The sequence below is a fragment of the Protomyctophum bolini genome (assembly GCF_963924005.1).
Source record: "Protomyctophum bolini genome assembly, chromosome: 18".
Classification (NCBI taxonomy): Eukaryota; Metazoa; Chordata; class Actinopteri; order Myctophiformes; family Myctophidae; genus Protomyctophum; species Protomyctophum bolini.
This window is the reverse complement of record NC_137879.1, coordinates 16,493,833-16,514,043: the sequence shown is the minus strand read 5'-3', so window position 1 is coordinate 16,514,043 and position 20,211 is coordinate 16,493,833. Positions and strand designations below refer to the sequence as shown.

Below are 20,211 nucleotides of genomic sequence, written 5' to 3'. Positions count from 1 at the left end.
TCAAATGTGTGATCCTACAGTATGGTCACACCTTGAACAGTTCAAAGGCTGTTAGCCTGGACGCTTACTGTGACCGGTATCTCACATGACAGGTGAGAATTATCAGCCTGGTAACATTTTTTCAAACATGCAGTGGTTAACAGTCTTAGTAAGTACACTTGAGTACTGTAGCCTACTTAAGTAACGTTGAGTATCAAATGCTGAAACTATATTTAAAAGTAATGACAACCTCTTTAGTGGAGTTAAAAGAATATTTTCTTAGAAATGCAGATGAGCAAGAAATACTCAATTAAAGTACAAACTTTCCAAATATGCACTTAAAGCCACTATGTAATTTTGTCCAATCTGTACAGTACAGTGTTAATTAATTCAATATAACTAAATAATCTGCTGGACTAATCTAATACAGACGCAAATTCGGCAGGCTAAAATAACATTTTAACCACTTTAAACAAAGCGTCACCATTTTGAGCATGTCATTATAGGAATGATATGATGTCTGGGCTCCTTGTCTGGGCTCCTTCAAATGGCTGCAGCATCAGATATTACACAGTCATCATCATAAGGTGTACTAGTTGTTTGTGTACTAGTTTTCTTGTACTAAACAAATTTCTTATTTGTAAAACTGCTGATTCGGAATCTGATTCTTATTATTGACTAGCTGTCAGTGCTTGTTGGCACACATAAAACAAACTGACTCATCACAGCAGTCTTAACTCTATTTTTCAGACCTCATTATCCTCTGCAATTTAGCCTATGACTAACCCGTTCCCCATCAGTGACCCCTATACAGTACTGTCCATCTGGGGTGTAGAAACTGGAGTCACCCGCCGTTTCTTTTCACCTGACAGTGAGGGGTTTCACTGGGAGTGCGTGAGGAGGGACATGCTATCCCCCAGTTCTGCTCCCTGCTGAACAACCTGTAGGAGATACTATAATGCAGCGACGGATAACTCAGAACTCCCTCCCCTGCTGCTTTGCCACCTGCAAACAGAACACGGTCAATTGTGTTTGTTGGAGTGCCCAGCCAAGCCGGAGGCACTGTGGAGCTAGGATCGATGAGGAATCGAATGCTTCAGCTTCATCACCATGTTCCCTTTTTCTTTTCACTTTGTATTAACCTTTGCTGCCTTTTCATCGTGTTAGCCCCCTGTCCTCCAGAGCACCTTGGTCATCATAATGATCCTGTTGTGTGTACACAATCATACTGTTCACATTAACCGTCAACCATTTTACACATCTGTCTAGAAGCTCAAAGCCACAGACACTGTGCACTTTCATCTACTAGAATTGTGTATTTTAGAGTAAGCCCAGGAACATAATAAAAACCAGGAGGAGTAGATTGAATGTGTACATAAAAAATTGTTATGTAGCAGCGAGAGCAAAGAAAAGAAGACTTATAAGGCTAATGATATATAGAAATTCAAAGACTTTATTTGTCACATACTCATGTGTGTATGTGCAATCAATGAAATGTTGGTGCGACAGGCTCCACCACACTTCAAGATATAGGCCGCGTCACTGTGTCCTGCATGAACACCAAAGCATACACTTGACTATGTACTGTACATGTGTGTGAATGTGAGTGAGTGTTGGAACAAACACGCGTTCTCATGTCTCCGTGCCTGCTGTGAGTCAGCACGTTTGCCCACATCCTCATACCTTTGTCGGCCGCCGGTCCTCACTGAGTCCCCATCCCTGAGGATCACTTTCAGCACGAGAACCGACTCTCAATTACAGTACACAGTACAGTAATGACATTGATAAACAAGGGCTTGTTACAAAACGATCACTTCTGACCTTATAATGCCTCAGCACACAGTGGCTGCATTGTACTGCTGGCCTGTGTAAACCTGCAGTCGTTTGTCATCTGCAGGAAGAGGCCATTGTACTGTACAGTACTGATTGTCAAAACTTTTTCATGTCAAGGACCTTCAATTTCAAATGAATAAGTAGGCTGCCGTGGACCCACATCTGAATATATTTTGTGCTAGGGTTAAGTGATATTTGTTAAAAGGTTAATGCACTATATATTCTGACAGTATTCTGTCAGTATTCTGACAGTATTCTGATAGTGTGTTTGTGCAGTAACATATCTCTCCAGCTCTTTAATAAACAGAAAATACATTTTCACTTTTCAGATATCTGTTTATTAGTGTCACATTCTGTCTCTCCCTCAGTCTGTGACTCCACACTGGCCACTCCCATATCCCATTCCAGCACACCCAGTTCCATTTATACACCTGTCTTCAACTACACTTCTCCAATCAACCTGCTCACTATAAAACTGGACTCAGTACAAACACTCATTGTCAGTTCATAACCTGTTGTCTTGGATGTCCTGCTTGTTTCCTGATACATTTGTCATTTTGCTATTGCCTGATTCCTGCCTGCATCTTCAGTGTAAGATATCTGCCTGATTCCTTATTAAACACTTATCTATACTATTATCTACTCTTGTTATTGTGACTTTGCACTTGGGTTCAACTCACTCTGTCTGCATCCTTGACAATTAGCTTAATTTGAAACACACACACACACACACACACACACACACACACACACACACACACACACACACACACACACACACACACACACACACACACACACACACACACACACACACACACACACACACAGAGTTTGTCAGTCTGTTTGGCTGTGGCCAGCCCCTCCACAGTGTACACGCACACAAACCTCACTGCCGACTTGCTTCCGCAGTAATAAAGTTATAGTTTTATAGGAGGGAATCAACAGTGTTGTCTTCATTGACAGTGCTGACTAATGTCTCTCAACACAAGCATTCTAATGCCACAATCAATACGAGGTATTCATTATTAATGGCTATCACTGTTTAGTTTGCAATTAGCTGTGTGGGAGGGCTCGTAAATTATTAAACAAGGGGTGGGGGGGGGGGGGTGCTGCATGTAAAGTAGACATTAGTCTGGTGTAGATTATGTTTGAAAGCCACATAGTTTCAACATTTTTAATTGTAGGCTACAGACTTTTTTATTGGGACTCTTTGTACAGTCTTTTGAGATTGGTTTCCCCAGATTCCGTGTGTGTGTGTGTGTGTGTGTGTGTGTGTTTAATAACAGGCCGGTAAAGTTGAGTGTGGGTGAAGTCAGCGTTTTCATAGATCTTTATCGCGAAAAATCTATAAGTACATTAAGAAAAGCCATTTACTTTATATGGCTGTAGTGCATGAAAAGATATTGAATGGAACTTCTATTCAAGGGCCCACAATTCATTTTATGTACGTTTACCAAAACAGTTCACCAACATACTGTTCTACTCCCACATTGTATGCTGTCAAACAAAGGTGTACTCACTGTACTACCATAGACAGAAATGCTCAGGGGCACTCATCTGCTAAGCAATGAAAATAACACCTCATTGTGGTTCTTAAACAGGATTTAGGCTTATAGCAGCTCATAGAGCTACAGGATGGTTTGTTTGCCTTTACAGCATTATCATCAAATGCGTTTTAAATAGACACAACCTTCCTCATATCTCTTCAATACTGCTAGCTACAGAAGAGTTGCTTTGTGGAACTTTATAAGCTCAACCCAAATGCAGGAAAACTTGATATCGACACAAAGTGCCATCAAAGATGTTTATTCTTAAATCCTGATAAAACACTGGGTGGAATTTTTTTTGACAGAAAACAGGTGAAGAAACCAGAGGATCCAACAAAACCTCACAGAAACAAACAACTTAAATACACATAGAACTAACACAGGTGAAACTCAAAGACAAGAAAAATCACTCCTTTAAGCACAGGTCTCCGGCAAAGGCCAGGTAGGTTATTGTGGGACAGCAATGTTCAGAATTCAGTCATTTGCTTTGTACTGTATATTTTAGGCATTTTGTTCAAAGGGAACCACTGCCAACTGGCAATCAGGATGGAATATTAAATATCTCACAGATCAGTCTTGATCACATAACTATAGAGATAATTTGAGTGCTGTTTGGACAAAATATGTAGGAGAAAAAGTAATATCAAAATATTTGCAGTTATTCTGAGGATAGGGTTAGAGTTAAGCTTAGTTCTAATGTCTGCTGTCAGACCAATAGTACTTCGGAACAATGGGCAGTATTTTCCCCAACAGATACTGTAGAAGCAGGCCATCGTCAAAAAAGACAAAGGCATTATGATGAAGAACTGCGTGGATATAATTCTAAGCTATTTTTACAGCTTCATTGATCGTCATGACTTTAGTGATGCATTCAGCAAATTAGTTAAACACTTTGTGGTCGGGCAGGAGATTATGGGATTGCAAGGTTGTGGTCCATGAACTAGTTTGCCTGCACAGTGGGAGTCTGAAACTCCATAATTACTCAAGTGGTCTTCTCTTTATTCTCTGTCTTTGTTTTCCTCTCTGTCTAAGCTGTCTCTCAACCACTTCTCTTCTGTTCTCTTCTCCGACAGTTTACATAAATGTGAAGTATTTTTTTTAGACCGGGAAGGGATATTGTTTGCACTGAAACTCTGTCTGAAATACCAATAAGGAACACCAATTAATGTACAAGATGAAACTTTTGACCAGTTCCCTAAGACGTCTGAGTGGAAGTTAATTTGGAGCATACTGTAAGTAAGCAAAATCTATGTTAAACCATGTTTTCAAACATTTTATGCAACATTTTCTTACTTGAGTTCGTACACTTCCGTAAGAAATAGAGGGTATGCGCATGCATAAAGTTAATGGCAAATCGAGTGGCAAAGTGGGTGACAAAGTGAGTTTAATGTCGTTTAACATTGTTTAATAGGACTTTGCTGTTCGGATGTATTTGGCTGTCATTGCTGTCAAGGCAAGGAAGTAGTTTTTTGCCACTCAGGTGTTCCCGCATAACTTCCAAGTATGATGATGATGTCACGCGCATACCCTCTATACACAGACACAAGATCATTTCATATCAGGACAATGGGCTTTAGGTTCAAAATATGAGAATTTTTCCAGGAGTGAGAATCTGACGTGATTTTGTTAAGTTACAACTCTGGGGAACTCCTGAATGTGGAAAGCTGAAGGTGGATGAACGTGGGTTATATCACTGGGGTCAACACATGGATGAGTTCTTTCACCGTTCTTTCATCGTTTATAGCCATTTCACAATGGCTATAAACTATTAATTATACTTTCCTAGAGCTAGCCACCTCTATATTCTTCTCAGCAAAACTATACTTAGACACACTCACAACTAGACATAACATATAGCGTTTATTGGGGCTACTGCAGAACAAATAATATTCTTCCTAATATTTAATTTAATATCAGATTGCACTGAATAAAACCCTTGAGTTGAAGAAGTCCTTTGTGGTACAAAACTACAACGCCAGCATTTTTCACTGCCTTTTGATATTGCCACATTAGGCTTTTATGAACCCTATACTGTAGAAGTAATTTATCATTTGCATGCTTTTGATACACCTTTCTTCATTATCTCCACTATCTCATAAAGATAACTGGAGTGATCAGTGATCACTGAAACAGCCAGCGTATGCACATTAACTGCTGATATTATCTCTTTGAGAAAGACATTGAACCACTACCTTTCTCATTCACTGGAAGTGTCTGTAGATAAGTCTCTATTAGACGGCTAAAACTGACACTTGAATGGTACAGTAATTCTTAATTGTATTCAATCTGAAGGTAGACCTTTATTGATCCCATCGGGGAAATTAAGTTTCATCTTCACTGAACTTATGGCTGCTCAAATGGTGTTGATGAGCGCCCGGGGTGTAGATGCATTAGGGTCTTACTCAGGGACAGTTTGACGCGTACTGGGCTGGCCGAGGGGTGAACTAGTGACCTTTCCTATTCCCAGACAGCTATACCCACTCAGCTAAGCAAGCTAGCAAATGAAGACATCAGCTAGTAATGAGGTGATTTAATTATATGTAATTAACTTTATTATCTCTTTCTTGCTTAGTTTAAACAACTGTTCCTTATTTTCATTTTCTTCCCAATTCAGTCATTGGCAATTCCCACCATGTATACTAAGTTGTACCTGTCACTGCCTACCCCGTGGGGGGGAGGGGGTAGACTACAGTACGTAGAGTCGCCAGCTGGTACTTTACACCTCACGGTGAGGAGTTTCACCAGGAGAGAAACCCTCTCCTTGTTCCGCTCACTGCTGGACAGGTGCCCTGACGACAAGGACACAATCCCCTACTGGCTTCCCACTGGTGAACACTGTCAACTGGTTCATTGGAGCGCTCAGCCAAGCCATAGGCACTGCTGCAGGGAGTTGAACCTGGGTCTCTGTGGTGCTAAGCCAGAGGCACCGCTGCAGGGAGTTGAACCTGGGTCTCTGTGGTGCTAAGCCAGAGGCACCGCTGCAGGGAGTTGAACCTGGGTCTCTGGGGTGCTGCGCGAGCGTTTAGCCTCTACGCCCGCGGGGGTCCCAAACTTTTCAATGCCAATTAAGGAATGTCAAATAGCCATAGCCCCTGTCTGCAGCCCCCCATATTGTGAATTAAAAAATAGTAGAACACATATATGCAACACATTGTGAAGACAAAATAAGGTCCTTTTTGGATGCTGTGAATATAGGCAAGCAGGGTAGAACAAAAACATAAGGAATGCAATTTAATAGCATTATTCTTCAAGCTGAATAAGGGTGCTCAGAGGCAGAGCCCACTGGCAGACACGATGAATAGTTGCATTCCAAAAAAGACAGGGCATTGATGCTGCACTGCATGATGAGACAAACAGGACAGATGCATATACGTAGGCTACTGGGAACTTCTGCATTGTGATTGTGTCTCTCACAGATGGTTTCAGCTGTAAATGCCATTAATCACTTTTGAAAGTTCACAACTTCCTCAACACTCCAGTCTAGACTCAAGATGTATCTCACCTGCAAACTGACGTATACATAGTCCTCTAAGGATTCAAGTGTGTTTCACACCACTTGAGATGAAATTCAGATGACATGTTTCAGTGTGCAGGTCATGTATTCTCTCATAATTTGACAACTATGACGAGTTTGAAAAGGAAAATGTGTGGTAATGCCTGTGTGAAGCATTACACTATAATATATGTATAGTGTAATGCTTCACACAGGCACAGACAGTATATTATACTGTCTGTATGTCTGTCTGTCTCTTCTCCAACGTTTCCAGGCTTATCTTTCAGTAATTATTTAGACTGTACTGTAATATGCATAATCATGTTCTCTCCCCTTCTCTCTTCTGGTCTCAGTGGTCTGCCAACCATTCTCTTTCTGACACGTCTCCCTTTTTATCTTCTACATCTTCTATCCCTCTGACCAGCTGCCAGTGCTTCTGTCCACTGTGATCTAAATCTAAATTGTGAGATAATGAGACAGACACCATGATGAGAGATGGATTCTGCTAACAAGCTCATGGGGAACGTTTCATTAGAACTGCTACACCAATAATCCCCAGAGTGAGGAAAATGTCTAGATCTTTTATTGGTGTGATACAACGACGTCGAGTCTGTGGGGGCTATGGGGCTGTAGCCCCCATGAATAATTAAATAGCCCCTTTTAGCCCCCATGAAGATTTTCGTGGACATTTTATATTAACATTACAGATTTTCTGGGAATTATTGACCCTCTGTGACTCTGTCGCAAAATTCCGAAAATGTGAACCTCTCCGCCGGCTGTTCAGAGGTGTTAAAAGTACTCAAATGCTAATCAGGTTTCTTTTGTTTTCACCTAGCCAGGTATTATTATGCCTACAGTACAGTGCCCATAGGCGGCGGGTGTGTAGGCTAGGGAAGGCTTAGCCTTCCCAAAAATTATGCTGGGTATTTTTTTAAATATATATAATATATGTGCGCAGCATTATATAGAAGGCTATTGTGTGTGTAGTGTGTGTGTGTGTGTGTGTGTGTGTTGTTGCTGCTCCCTGGTGATCGGGTAGGTAGGCTATACAGCAACTGGCCTAATCAGCATATGATTGGCTACTATTGGTATGTCTGTAAACCTCGTCCGCTTCCAGTCGCTTTGTAGCAAACAGTAGCGCGCGCTGGTTTGTTTTGGGAAACAGCAAAACGCAAAATGTATTTTCCAAGGCAAAGATAAAGTAATTCAGAAGAAGAAGCTGTGACTCGGCTGTCAGAACTCAGCACCACCACCAGTGCCCGCACGGTTCACACCACTGCAGCAACACCGACACGTTCAGCGGAGTGACTGCTGTCTCTGTGCCGTCTATGAAGAGCCATGAGCCGCGACTCCCGGGAGGGGCAGCAACACCGCCGGGTAATCTACACAGACTATAGTGAGACTACACACCGACTCGAGAAAAGACCCATATCGTCCAAAATAGGCTAATCAGTTGCTGTCTGTGTATAAGCTAATTCATTGGTAAAAGTATGCTAAATAACTCATTTTTAGACCATTTGGGAAATAAATAAATCCGCGGCGGCGCGATCTAAGGGTAATGGACACATAATGGACACCCGGGTATAAATGCAATAATTTATTAACAAGAAAATAATGAATATTTACAGATATATGGCATCATGCATAAATTACAATCAACATGAAACATATTACTTATATTACAATTTTTTTTGACTATGGCGTCTTCTCTCGTGTATCATCAGATGTCCGGCTCCATGCTCGCCTCTCCTTGGAGGCCAGTTGGGTCAAAACAAAGTACACCACATTGTGACTGTTAAAGAAATCCGTCAGTGAGCACTTATAACATATAGTTGAAACATCAATAATGAGACAGACACAATTCATTGAGTATTGGAATAGAATGTATTCGAATACGGAGACAGCAGTGAAGCGTTACAATGGAACACCGTACTGACTCAACACATCTCAGTCAGGCTTCAGCTTAAATACATTATTACCCCCCCACCCCAGGCGTGGGTGGGTCTTGTACACATGACATCAGAGACCTCCAGACCACACATGTCACAGGTCACAGAAAACAGCTTCTCATGGCTTGGTTTATGACGTCCTTAAATGTACAAGCATTCCACATTTCCCCCATTTATTCATTTAAGAACTCAAAACCAATATCACAACTCTCCGGACGTAGAAGTAGGCGAAACGACCCTGAAATCACATATCAGGTAAAAAAATTCCTACAAGGCTCTCTTTAAGTCTATCAGAGCAACCGCCCTCAGGCCTACGTTACACAGCGTCACCACAGTTTTATAACAACAAACAAGGCGAAGCCGTCCGCTCAGAACTGTCCACCTGCACACTTGACAGTGTGCTGCAGGCGTCACATGGTTAAAACTGCACAGAGCAATCCAAACCGGCAGTCTTGTAGCTCCTGCACAGGGCTCAAACACAAAGCACTAGGCTATTGCACATCTCATCCTCAAGCTCAGCTTGCAGATTGGCCATCTTGACAGAACAGCTGCAAACGTCACAGCTTTCCAAAGACCGGAAATTGTCACCGCACAGGTGACGCAGCATCATTCTTCTGAAGCACATGATCGCAGAATTCAGAGTCCAGAGTGCCAACAGCACTTATATCCCTCATTTAGGAAACCAGCGTGGAGACGTTCGCGGATCGCAGACTAGCCACGCAACAGCTGTAGTGAGTCTACAGTCCACCTGCCTGCTGGCAATATAGCCTGGTTGTGATATGTAGATGTGATTGATATTTTTTGTTTGTTTTTTTAAGTCATTCTATAACAACAACAAAGTAATTGAATTTATTTTATGTATTAATTGTATTTTATATATTACTATGTTATTACTAATTTTATGTATAACTATATTACTAATTGTATTTATTTGATGTATTACTATGTTATTACTAATTTTACTTCATGCATTACAAATTGTATTTGTTTTATGTATTACTGTTATTACTAATTTTATTTTTTATGCATTTATTTATTTTATGTATTACTGTTATTACTAATTTTATGCATTACTATATTGATAATTTAATTTATTTGATGTATTATTGTCTATATTACTAATTATATTTATTTTATCCATTACTATGCTATTACTAATTTTATTTTATGTATTACTAATTTTAATTTACTTTTATTTTACTATTTTAATTTACTTTTATTTTACTATAATCTATTTTTTTATCGTTCGTTTTATCCATTTATTTATATTATTATCTAGTTATTTATATTGGTTTATTATTTTATTGTTTAGAGCCCTGATTGATCACATCTACATATCACCACTACCAGTCAGGATCTGAGTGACTCAGAACCCTGGTGACCTCCAGATGGAGCCACACAGGAGACCAGCAACGTCCTAAAGAAAAGAAAGAAATGCTCATTACTACTTTGTTCATAAAACAATATTGATTGAAATATTTATTAACAGTTTGCAGAATTACAGTACATGTCAAGCACAAACTCTAAGACACTTCTATATAATCAAAGAACAGAACAGGAATTCATCATAAAGGAGGTAAAAAGGGAAAATAAACTTATACAGTGAGGGGAAAAAGGGAGTCAAGGGCATGTCTTAATGACTGTTGGTAGGGCGTTCCACATTTTGGTGGCATAGGAGTGAAAATAATTTAGTCCCTTGTTTGTGCCGAATCTGGGTTGTACATGGTTCGTTGCACTCCCTCTGGTGTTGTAGGTGTGGACTTCGTTAACATAAAGGAAGTATCTAGACAGGTACATGGGTATCTTGGTGGTGTATCGAATCTTGTGGACCAGACCCATTGCAAGATGCTGTACTCTGTCGTCGACCCTAAGCCATTCCAGCCTGTCAAAGTGGGCAGGAGTGAGGTAGGTTCGGGGGGTGAGGCCAAGTAGGAGCCTGACCAGTTTGTTTTGGGAGGTCTGGAGCCTAGTTTTAAGGGCCTTTGAGGTGCTGTGGTACCAGGAGATGCATGCATAGTCAAAGAAACCTTGTACGAGGGCTCCTGTTAAGGTCTTCAAGGTGTTTTTGTTGACCAGTGAGGAGATCCTGTAAAGGAATCTTGTTCTTTGGTTGACTTTTTTGATTACGTTGGTGGCCATTTTATCACCGGAAAGATTAGCCTCCAGGATGGAACCTAGGTAGGTAATTTCATCTTTACGTGTGATAACATTGTCAACAACTCTAACCAAGAAGCCATTTGCCTTGCTGAGATTACTATTAGATCCAAAGAGAATGGATTCAGTTTTTCCCAGGTGTAAAGATAGTTTGTTATCAGCGAGCCAGGTGCAGATTCTACCGAGTTCATAGCTGAGGGCCTTTTCAACCTGCAGTTTGTTCCTGTCCGAGACTAGCAGTGCCGAGTCATCTGCGAACAGGAACAAGTTGCAGTCACAAGCTGATGTCATGTCATGATCATAGTGTGTGTGCGTGTGTTGTATAGTTACCTTGCTGTGATGTAACGCCAAAGGTGATCAGAAATAGTTGCTCCATCGGCTAGAAACGTGCTCTTCACCGGCATGATGATCTTGTTCCTAAAAAAAGTCTATAGTCAACCCTAACTGATTACAGAACATGATATAAAAAAACACAACTAGAAGGATTTAGGCCTGTCACAATTACCTAATCGCCAAGTATTTGAGATACTTTTTTAGAGTCATAATCGTCTCCATGTTGAAAATGTTCATATATTGTCAAACATTTTAAAGAAATAATGCAAGCAACCGATCTACAAGCTCTAAATGTGTCACTTTGTAATTTACTTCTCTTTTTTTAGTGTATAAAGTTATTGAATTATGCCATGTGCAGCTTTTTGTTTACAAAGCCTACAAAAGCCAAAGTTTTATTTAGAATGTTAGTATGACGCAATTAAATTGTTACTTGTAATTTATTTGAGCGACAATTAAAATCGGCCATTATAAAACCTTAAATTCTGACAGGCCTAAACAGGTTCCAGTGGCGTCTACCGAACCTTCTAGCTCCGTCCGAGCCTCCCAGCGACCCAGAAGTCCTCAGCGGAAACACCCAGGGAAAGCTTCGGATCTCGGGCATCGGCTGAGATCTCCATTCTAACAAAGAACGAAAGACACACACCCCAAATTAGCTTTGCTGTGTGCGTGCGTGTCCAGTCACAACATACACATGCACTTACAGTAACGTTTAAGAATAGGGATCGACCAATTATCGGCAACGGACGATTATTGGCTTTTTACGAAGCCTAAAAAAGCCCTAACCCTAAAGCGGTTCGTACCGTTGAGTTCCTCACTGAGAAGGCCCAGGTCCGAAGTCCTCCAGCGTCTACCCAGATCTCCGTCCTCCGTCCTCCCATCCATGGACAGACCTGCAGATCTCCATCTCTCCAGCCTCCAGCTGTGTCTATGATCTCCATCCTGAGAGAGAAAGAAAGAAACCATTAGCTCTACAAGCTCACAACACGTTGCAGTGTGAGCTTGTAGATCTGCTATTTTTGCTGAACGGAATAGGGATGCTGGGGTTGAAGTGGTTAACAAAAGTGTCAAAGACTTTGATTAGCTTGGAAAGCTGACAGACATTCAACCAGAGTGCCACTAGGAGGCATCAACACATGTACAGTCCTCAACATCTTTTGTAATTTGTATTCAAGTTGTTACAAAGACCAAGAGGTACGCTCATGATATGAGATATTGACTATTAACATTTAGATTTATCCTAAAATATTTAAAACATTTGGTTTACTGTAAATGATGCCATTCTTCGTACCATAACAGTACAGAAGCAGTTATCCATCCTCAGAAACAAGCAATAACTATTCCTACTCACAGCTCATCAGAGTCCTCTGAGGAAGCCCCCGGGGGGAGGGGGGAGGGGGGGGGGGGGGGAGCTTTGGAACGGATCTCTGTCCAGGGAACATCAGATCGTCTATCGATATCTCCATTCTAACAAAGAAAAAAAAAACACACCAAATTAGCCTGTGTGTGTGTGTGTGTGTGTGTGTGTATGTGTGTGCACTCCCTGTCCAGCAGCCGCGTTCCAGCGACGTCTACCGCGATCTTCATCCTAACAAAGAAAGATTGATTAGAGTGACCAAGAGCCAGATATATATTCTATCCTGTCACAACATATATACATAACTTTTATTTATAGAGAACATTTAAACAGAAGCTAAACATATCACTTACAGTAATAAACGTTTCAGTTAGGGTTCTTTTTGACAGGCCTAACAGGGTCTTACTTTGAGTCGTCTTCAGAGGAATGCAGATTCCTGGAGAGACCTGCAGTACATCTGGAAGAAAGACATGGCCGTTATCGTCTATGAATGGCTTCATAGAAAAGAGCTTCGCACATCACTCCCTTGTTGTTGCTGCCAATAGTCTGGATAGTCTATACTTCTTATTCTTGATGACAATTGTTTATGAATTTGATGCATTACTATGTGTTGTTGCTTACTGTAAGTCACTCTGGATGTGAGAACTGCCTAAATTGTTGAAATTCCTAGACAGGAAAGGGGGAAGAGATGGGGAGTGACACACGGCAAAGGCCGTCGGGAGTCGAACCCGCAGCACGCCGTCCGGCTGGCTTGGCAGCATAGGTGCCCAGACAGTTGAGCTAACCATCCGGGCCACACTTAAATATTTAATTGCAATTTATTTGAGCGACAATAATCATCCAGTAAAAAGAAACCTCATAATCGTGAAAGGCCTAGAGCGGTTCTTACTGTGCGGTTCCTCACCGGGCAGGCCCAGGTCCGAAGTCCTCCGGCATCTACACAGATCTCCGTCCTAAGAAAGAAAGAAATAAGGACTAAATTAGCTTTTGTTGAGCTGCATATTCAGAACCACTTAAACCCTCTATAGATTTGATAAAACAGACCTTTAAAGAGAGCATTTGGTATATGCTCCAATTTCACTCTACACAAATTGATTTGCCAAACATAGCAGATCTACAAGCTCACAACACGTTGCAATGCGGTGTGAGCTTGTAGATCTGCTAATTTGGCTGAACGCTCCCCCCAGAATAGAGATGCTGGGGTTGAAGTGGTTAAAAAAAAAGTGTCATTAAGACTTTGATTAGCTTGAAGAGCTGACAGACATTCAACCAGTGCCACTAGGAGGAATCATACTGCCATGCTATACTTCGTACCATAACAGTACAACAGATATCCATCCCAAAAAGAAATATTCCTACTCACAGCTCATCAGAGTCCTCTGAGGAAGCCCCCGGGAGGGAGGCTTTGGAACGGATCTCTGTCCTTCCACGACGTCTACCACGACCCATCCACCCTAAGAAAGAAAGAACAAAAGATTAATTTAAGTGACCAAGAGCCAGATATACGTACATCGTGTCCTTTCACATCATACACAAAATGTATAGAGAACATTTAAAACAGAAGCCGACCATACCACTCGCAGTAATAGAAAAGTCTAAGTGGTTTCTTACTTTGAGCCGCCTTCAGAGCCCCCCATGCAGATTCATCCATGGACAGCGAGAACTGCAGATGTCCACCTGTAGGGGCTCCGGTTGAGCCTCGCAGCATCTGGAATGAAGACATGGTGGTTATACTCTATGAATGGCTTTGCACATCACTCACTTGTTGCTGCCGCCAATAGGAATTTGTGATGTCTGTGTGGCGACAATTGCTGTGTGTCTGTTTTTTTATAATACATACAATTTATATAGCACTTTTCAAGGTACCCAAAGTTGCTTCACAAAACAGTAAAAACAAATTTATTTGAAAATAAACTAGATTAAAAAGGTTCAAAACTAGAATTTTTTGGCATGTTTGTGAAGCTTTTCGGTTCCACATCAGTAACTGCTGTTCAACACTAACAGCTACATCCATGACCTCCCTGCAACAACATCAATGAAGTATGGCTATGCAGACGACCCGAGTACTGTGTCCCAGTCTGGAGCCGTAGCTCTCATGTCAAGAAGCTGGATGCTGCCCTCAACACCGGATGGGCCACCCCAAACAAACTGCCTGCCTGTTCTCACTGGAATCACTCCAACAGAGGTCAGACGAGAAGCAGCCACGCTGGCCCTCACCGGGAAGGCACAGCTGAGTGAATCCCAGCCATCTCCTCCACAAGGTCGTCAGAGACACCACAGCACACGTGCCTCAAGTCACGGTGCCCTTTGCCACAACACACACACACACACACACCAAGTCACGGCGACCTTTGCCACACAGGCCCAGGAACTGCTCCACACAACACCAGCTGACACCTCCAAGGCATCCTGGGTGAAGGCAAGACAGAGGGACCAGTGGAATTCATCGAGGACCCCAAATATGTTCTTTGCCAGCACCTCCCCTGCAAGGAGTGGACAACCCTCAAAGCAGAAGTGGGACATCTCGGACAGTGCCCACTGTGAATGCGAGGATCCACTACAGACTGTGGAACACGTAATGACCATTTGCCCCAAATACCGGCCACCGAATGGTGATCGTGGCTTAGGTGACCTAGACAATGACACATTGTACTGGCTTGCTGCAACAGAGCTGAAGTTCTATGGACATACGGCAGAAGATGTTTAAGAAACTTATTTTTTGTAATTTCTTCATTTTTTCGGCAAACCTTTGTGGCATTTAATTTATGGAACATGTGGATGTTTCTTTATTTATTGGTGAAGTTTTAGTGCCACTTGTGGCATTCTTTGAAATGTATTGACACGTTTGATATATGTTTTTGTTAGGGATGTCCGATATTATCGTCCGATAAAGGCATTAAAAATGAATAACCCTAACCCTTAATTTTACTTTATTCTTTTACATTAAAAACATCTACAAGCTCACAATACAATAAGACACATGTGAGCTTGTGAGAGATTAGATCATTTTAGATGAGACATTTTGCATAATGAGTAATTATTAATAATTACTTTTGGTATTTTAAGTACATTTTATACCAAAACCTTTGTACCTTTACTCGAGTACATGTTGAATTGTAACGGAGTATTTCTATATTGCAGTATTGCCTACTTTTATTTAAGTAAAAAGTTTGAGTTATGTTTCCACCACTGGAAAAGGCCTGCATATAATATATATATATATCGGTATCTGTTGATATCGGCAATTAGGAGTTGGACAATATCCAACACTGACTGTCGGACATCCCTTGATGTGTGATTTTTGTGCAGCTTTTAGTGAGTTTGTGGCATTTTGTGTAGCTTTTGTTTGTTTGTTTTGTGAACGACCAAAGAGCACACCCAGTATGTATCACAAGGCTATTCCACCAGTCAGGTGTACTTATATCTACATCTCATAAGCGGCCATGAACTAAACACTACAGATATCACAATTTGACTTTGGCAGCAGCAAGAAACGACTGATATGCAAAGCTCTTCAGCCATGCTTCTCTCTATACAAACACTCATAATGTCAACATGGACATCTTAGCAGCCTGCCAGCCAGGATGGGGTGGTTCACACAGGAGACCAGGTTCAGTGTTCCAGCAGCATCTACGGTCATCTCCATCTACATCTAGAAAGAAAGAAAGAAAGACATCAGAAGCTGACCATATCACTCACAGTAATAGAAACATTTTAAAAGGATCTCTGGCTAATAAGACAAATATTCCTTAACATTATACTTGCCATCTATAACTAAAATTGTAAAATATAAACCAGTTAAATATTTTATTTCTTTCATATAATTTTTTACTACATAGGAACTGTTCCCGTCACAGGTTTATGATGTCCATGTGTGGTCCAGCGCTATGGAATGCACTTGCTAATAAAAAGTAGGCCTACTTAAAATATTGCTTTGATGCTTATGTAACCCCCGCCAAATAAATAGATCGGACAGGATACAGAAGTATGGTACAAGCATAATAGTTTTATTTATAAATATGGTACAAAAGGCTTTTATTTGTATATCAAAAGTAGTTAAAAGTAGCAGTTGAGATGACTTATAAAATGTGGAAGAATGGTTGTTTCACAAAATACAGCATTAATAAAATAAGGAAAAGGGACAACAGTCCTTTACAGGGCCGTTTCAACTTGAACCTATGGACAAACCAGAGTCAGTAATGTGCACAGAATAGCTACATCCATTATGCATTGACCAAACAGCTGAACTCTACTTGTTAGAGCCATTTTCTATTTATGATAATTTGCATTTAATCTGATATCTATTGCCTGCTATATGTATTGTTTATTTTGTGGTCATTTAAATTATTATAATCGCGCTATGAATTTGATGGCTTGAATGGAGGTTTCCCCTCCCCTTTTTGGGAAATGATTTGTAGGTGCTAGGCACGCAATGACAGACAGGTGACTCCCTGCTGGGAGAGAATGTGACAGACGGGGAAGCTCACAGTTTGTTGACCGCGCCCACAGGCTCTTTTTGTTTTATTTTAATACAAAGTTTATGTTATGAGAAGGAGAAATAAATATGATTTGTTCTGACAAAAACAATCCGATCTCCGTGAGTAGGCTATTTCAATCAAGAAGAGAGGCGACGCGAGTAATATAACAATAGACTGCAACACCACCCCGACCAACAGTGGCCTTATTTGTTTGCTAAGAAAGGCCACGATATTAGTCAACAAACTCCGCATGGTGCGGTAGTAAAGGACGGCCACATTTCACAACTATACAAGCGGCTTGGAAACGGCGACATTGACGGCAACCTCACCTTGGACTTGAAGTTGTTTCCCCAACGGGCCGTGAGTAGTAGCCTAGCCCAAGGCTATAAAAACAAAGGAGCTGCTGCTCAAATTATGAATGAAATGTCGCGCCGATGCGCTGCTGCTTTATTGGAGTGAATTAAACGAAAAGCAAATGTTGCGCGCTGATGCGCTGTTGGGAAATGGATGCGCTGAAATTAATTGGAACGAAAAATAAATGCTGCGCTGATGTTGGGAAATAATAAAATGGATGCTTTGAAATGAAACTAAATGAAAAGCAAAATGAAAAGGAATGCTTTGCATAACTGAGAAATCAAATCAAAGGGAGGTTATCAAATAAAATCTTTGATCGAACTCAAACTGTGTGTGGAGAACATTACTGATTTAACAATATGGAGGGAGGAGGTTCATGACCCCGCCGCGGCGGATGATGATGATAAATCAATATGTGGAACGCGGCGCGCAGAGGGAAACTTGGTGTTTGCACTCGTAAAATGAGAGAGGTTCAACGGGTGGAAATGTGAAAGAGGTTAATAATGATGTTGCCTCATTTAAAATGTCACTGGATGAATTCGTTCACTATCATGGGTTGGTTCAAAATCTCCTGTCTCACGAGACAAAGAAGGATGATAATGATACATGGTATGAACCAAAACTAACTGTGTTTCACGAGTTCTTGGATGAAGTTGACACATGGGTAAATGAACAAAACCAACAAATGAGTGTGGAACCCCATGACAGTGCCTCAAATGTGTCAAATGAGTCAAAACGATCAAAAGCAAAAACTAAATCTACCACTTCATCAGTCAAGTCAACCCGACTCAGGGCTGAGACAGAGAAGGCTGCACTCCTTGTAAGGGCTGATTACAATATATCCCATATAATGCCCAACACTGCCAACAGTCACCATTTCATGCAGAATAATATATGATAGCAACAACAATAATACAGAACAGAAATCATAATACTAGGCAACACAACCAAAAGTATCGCCTTACCAGGTCTCGTAACTCTAAACACATGCACTGTCTTTCACTGGCGTCATACAGGCCAACATCTCCACCTGTAGCTGTTACAATGATTCACATGCGTTAGACCATTCAACTGAACGCCGCACATTATTCCATCGTTCTGCCCTGCACAAACACACATACGGCAGTAGGCTACTCACATTCCTCACGTTAATGTCCTACACCGAATGGAGAAGCCACACCCCAAACATTTGTCTGTGAACCTCCCAGGCTACACTACAGCGCACTGCAGAAGTGTGGTGTAGACCTGACAATGACAATACTCTCATTTTTAGAATAGATCATACAAAACATATTTAACGAGCATATAGGCTTACAAAAGGAGCATATAGGCTTACCAAATGACAAGTCTGCAGCCGAGCATACCTCTCACAACGCATGAACGTTACGGCGTTTGTGAGACCCACAACTGACGTCCTGTCATCTGCCTGTCCAGAACATTCTTAAATATACGTCTCACTTAGGACTCTACTACCCTCTAGGGGTTACACTTATATCAATTAAGCAGTTTTTGTATTAGCAAACACACGGACAGGCCTCTTTCATACTGGAGTAATTCATCCCATTTACAGACATCAGTAAAACGTGGGCTGCGGGGAGCCCCCATGAGGATCATCAGAACTCTTCGGATCTGGTGTGATATGATATATTGTACAGTATATTATATGCAGCACTTACACAAACATGCACGGCACGCACACACATAAACACTGTACGGACAGGACAGATGCCGTTATTCCACTATGAAAAGTTTCAGCCTCTCTTGACTTTGAGTATAACATTCAAGTAAATCAAGTTAATTCTTGTTATAAGTTTAAAAATGTCAAAACGTTAAAAAAAATCAATGAACTTCCAAAGATCACACTGCTATGGTAAATTTAAGCCCAATCCAATGCATGGACATGCATGAAAGACAAACACACAGACATCTTTCTTTCTTTCGTCCTGCTTTCCTGGATATACAATATACTGTACAGTGCATAATGATAACATGTCACATATCGACCCCCCCCCCACACACACACACACACACACACACACACACACACACACACACACACACACACACACACACACACACACACACACACACACACACACACACACACACACACACACACATAGTTCATAGTGTGTGCGACTATGTGTCCAAGTCATTGGCTGCAGGATTTAATTGAGTTTCTGCCAGAAATATCAATTTTCCATTTTCTCAGCTGTCAGGAGGTGAAGAGAGGGGTCGGAGGTATTTTTCTCTACAGCTCTTTCAACGTCATTAACAAACTGTCAGCCTGAAGTATATGGAACAGGAAGAATATTCTATAGGATCACACTATTACCAGTAAGTCGGCAGAGTGCTGGGCGAGCGCTGGCGCTTTGGCATGGGGGTCAGATCAACATGGAATGAATTCTGTACTGGCCATATAAGGAGCATGTCTTGAGTGTACAGGGTTTGATGAGGTCAGATCAACATATGTCAGAACAGGTCAGCTCCATACAGTATTATGTCTAAGGGTGGTAGTGGGGACATTTTCTTGAGTGTACACTACAGGGTTTTATACATTACCATGCGGTCCTTGCTACCCTTCACTGGTTACCTATCAGTTTAGAATTGATTTTAAGATTTTACTGCTTGTTTTTATAGTCCAGAATGGTCAGCCTCCTGCCTATAATAATGCTTAAGGCATATTATTGTGATCCCTTGATTTCTTTCTTAATTTTCAGACGCATCTTGAAAT

At 41.2% G+C, this 20,211-nt stretch overlaps 1 protein-coding gene across 5 annotated transcripts; it reads right to left on the bottom strand.

Annotated features, from left to right (window-relative positions):
- Positions 1-8,640: 8,640 nt before the first annotated feature.
- On the bottom strand, positions 8,641-18,904 carry LOC308332692 (uncharacterized protein). 5 transcript variants are annotated; one of them, XM_080788705.1, is made up of 11 exons: positions 18,814-18,904; positions 18,616-18,722; positions 18,443-18,513; positions 14,257-16,297; positions 14,009-14,099; positions 13,550-13,598; positions 12,640-12,755; positions 12,092-12,230; positions 11,813-11,909; positions 11,289-11,375; positions 8,641-10,221 (listed from the first exon to the last, which is right to left on the bottom strand). In XM_080788705.1, the coding sequence occupies exons 4-9, from the start codon at positions 14,366-14,368 to the stop codon at positions 11,853-11,855; spliced, it is 564 nt and encodes a 187-aa protein (XP_080644831.1). In that variant the 5' UTR covers positions 14,369-16,297; positions 18,443-18,513; positions 18,616-18,722; positions 18,814-18,904; the 3' UTR covers positions 8,641-10,221; positions 11,289-11,375; positions 11,813-11,852. The 5 variants fall into 5 exon arrangements, with proteins under 5 accessions (XP_080644831.1, XP_080644832.1, XP_080644834.1 ...); XM_080788706.1 differs by lacking the exons at positions 18,443-18,513; positions 18,616-18,722 and having other exon boundaries at positions 18,814-18,841; XM_080788708.1 differs by lacking the exons at positions 18,616-18,722; positions 18,814-18,904 and having other exon boundaries at positions 11,289-11,386; positions 18,443-18,566.
- Positions 18,905-20,211: the final 1,307 nt, after the last annotated feature.

Coding starts and splice junctions, on each gene's coding strand:
- LOC308332692 (XM_080788705.1), bottom strand. CDS start 14,368: ATGTCTTCATTCCAGATGCTGCGAGGCTCAACCGGAGCCCCTACAGGT. Junction 13,599..14,008: donor TCAGAGGACTCTGATGAGCT/GTGAGTAGGAAT, acceptor TTTCTTTCTTAG/GACGGAGATCTGTGTAGATG. Junction 12,756..13,549: donor TTCGGACCTGGGCCTGCCCG/GTGAGGAACCGC, acceptor TTTCTTTGTTAG/AATGGAGATATCGATAGACG.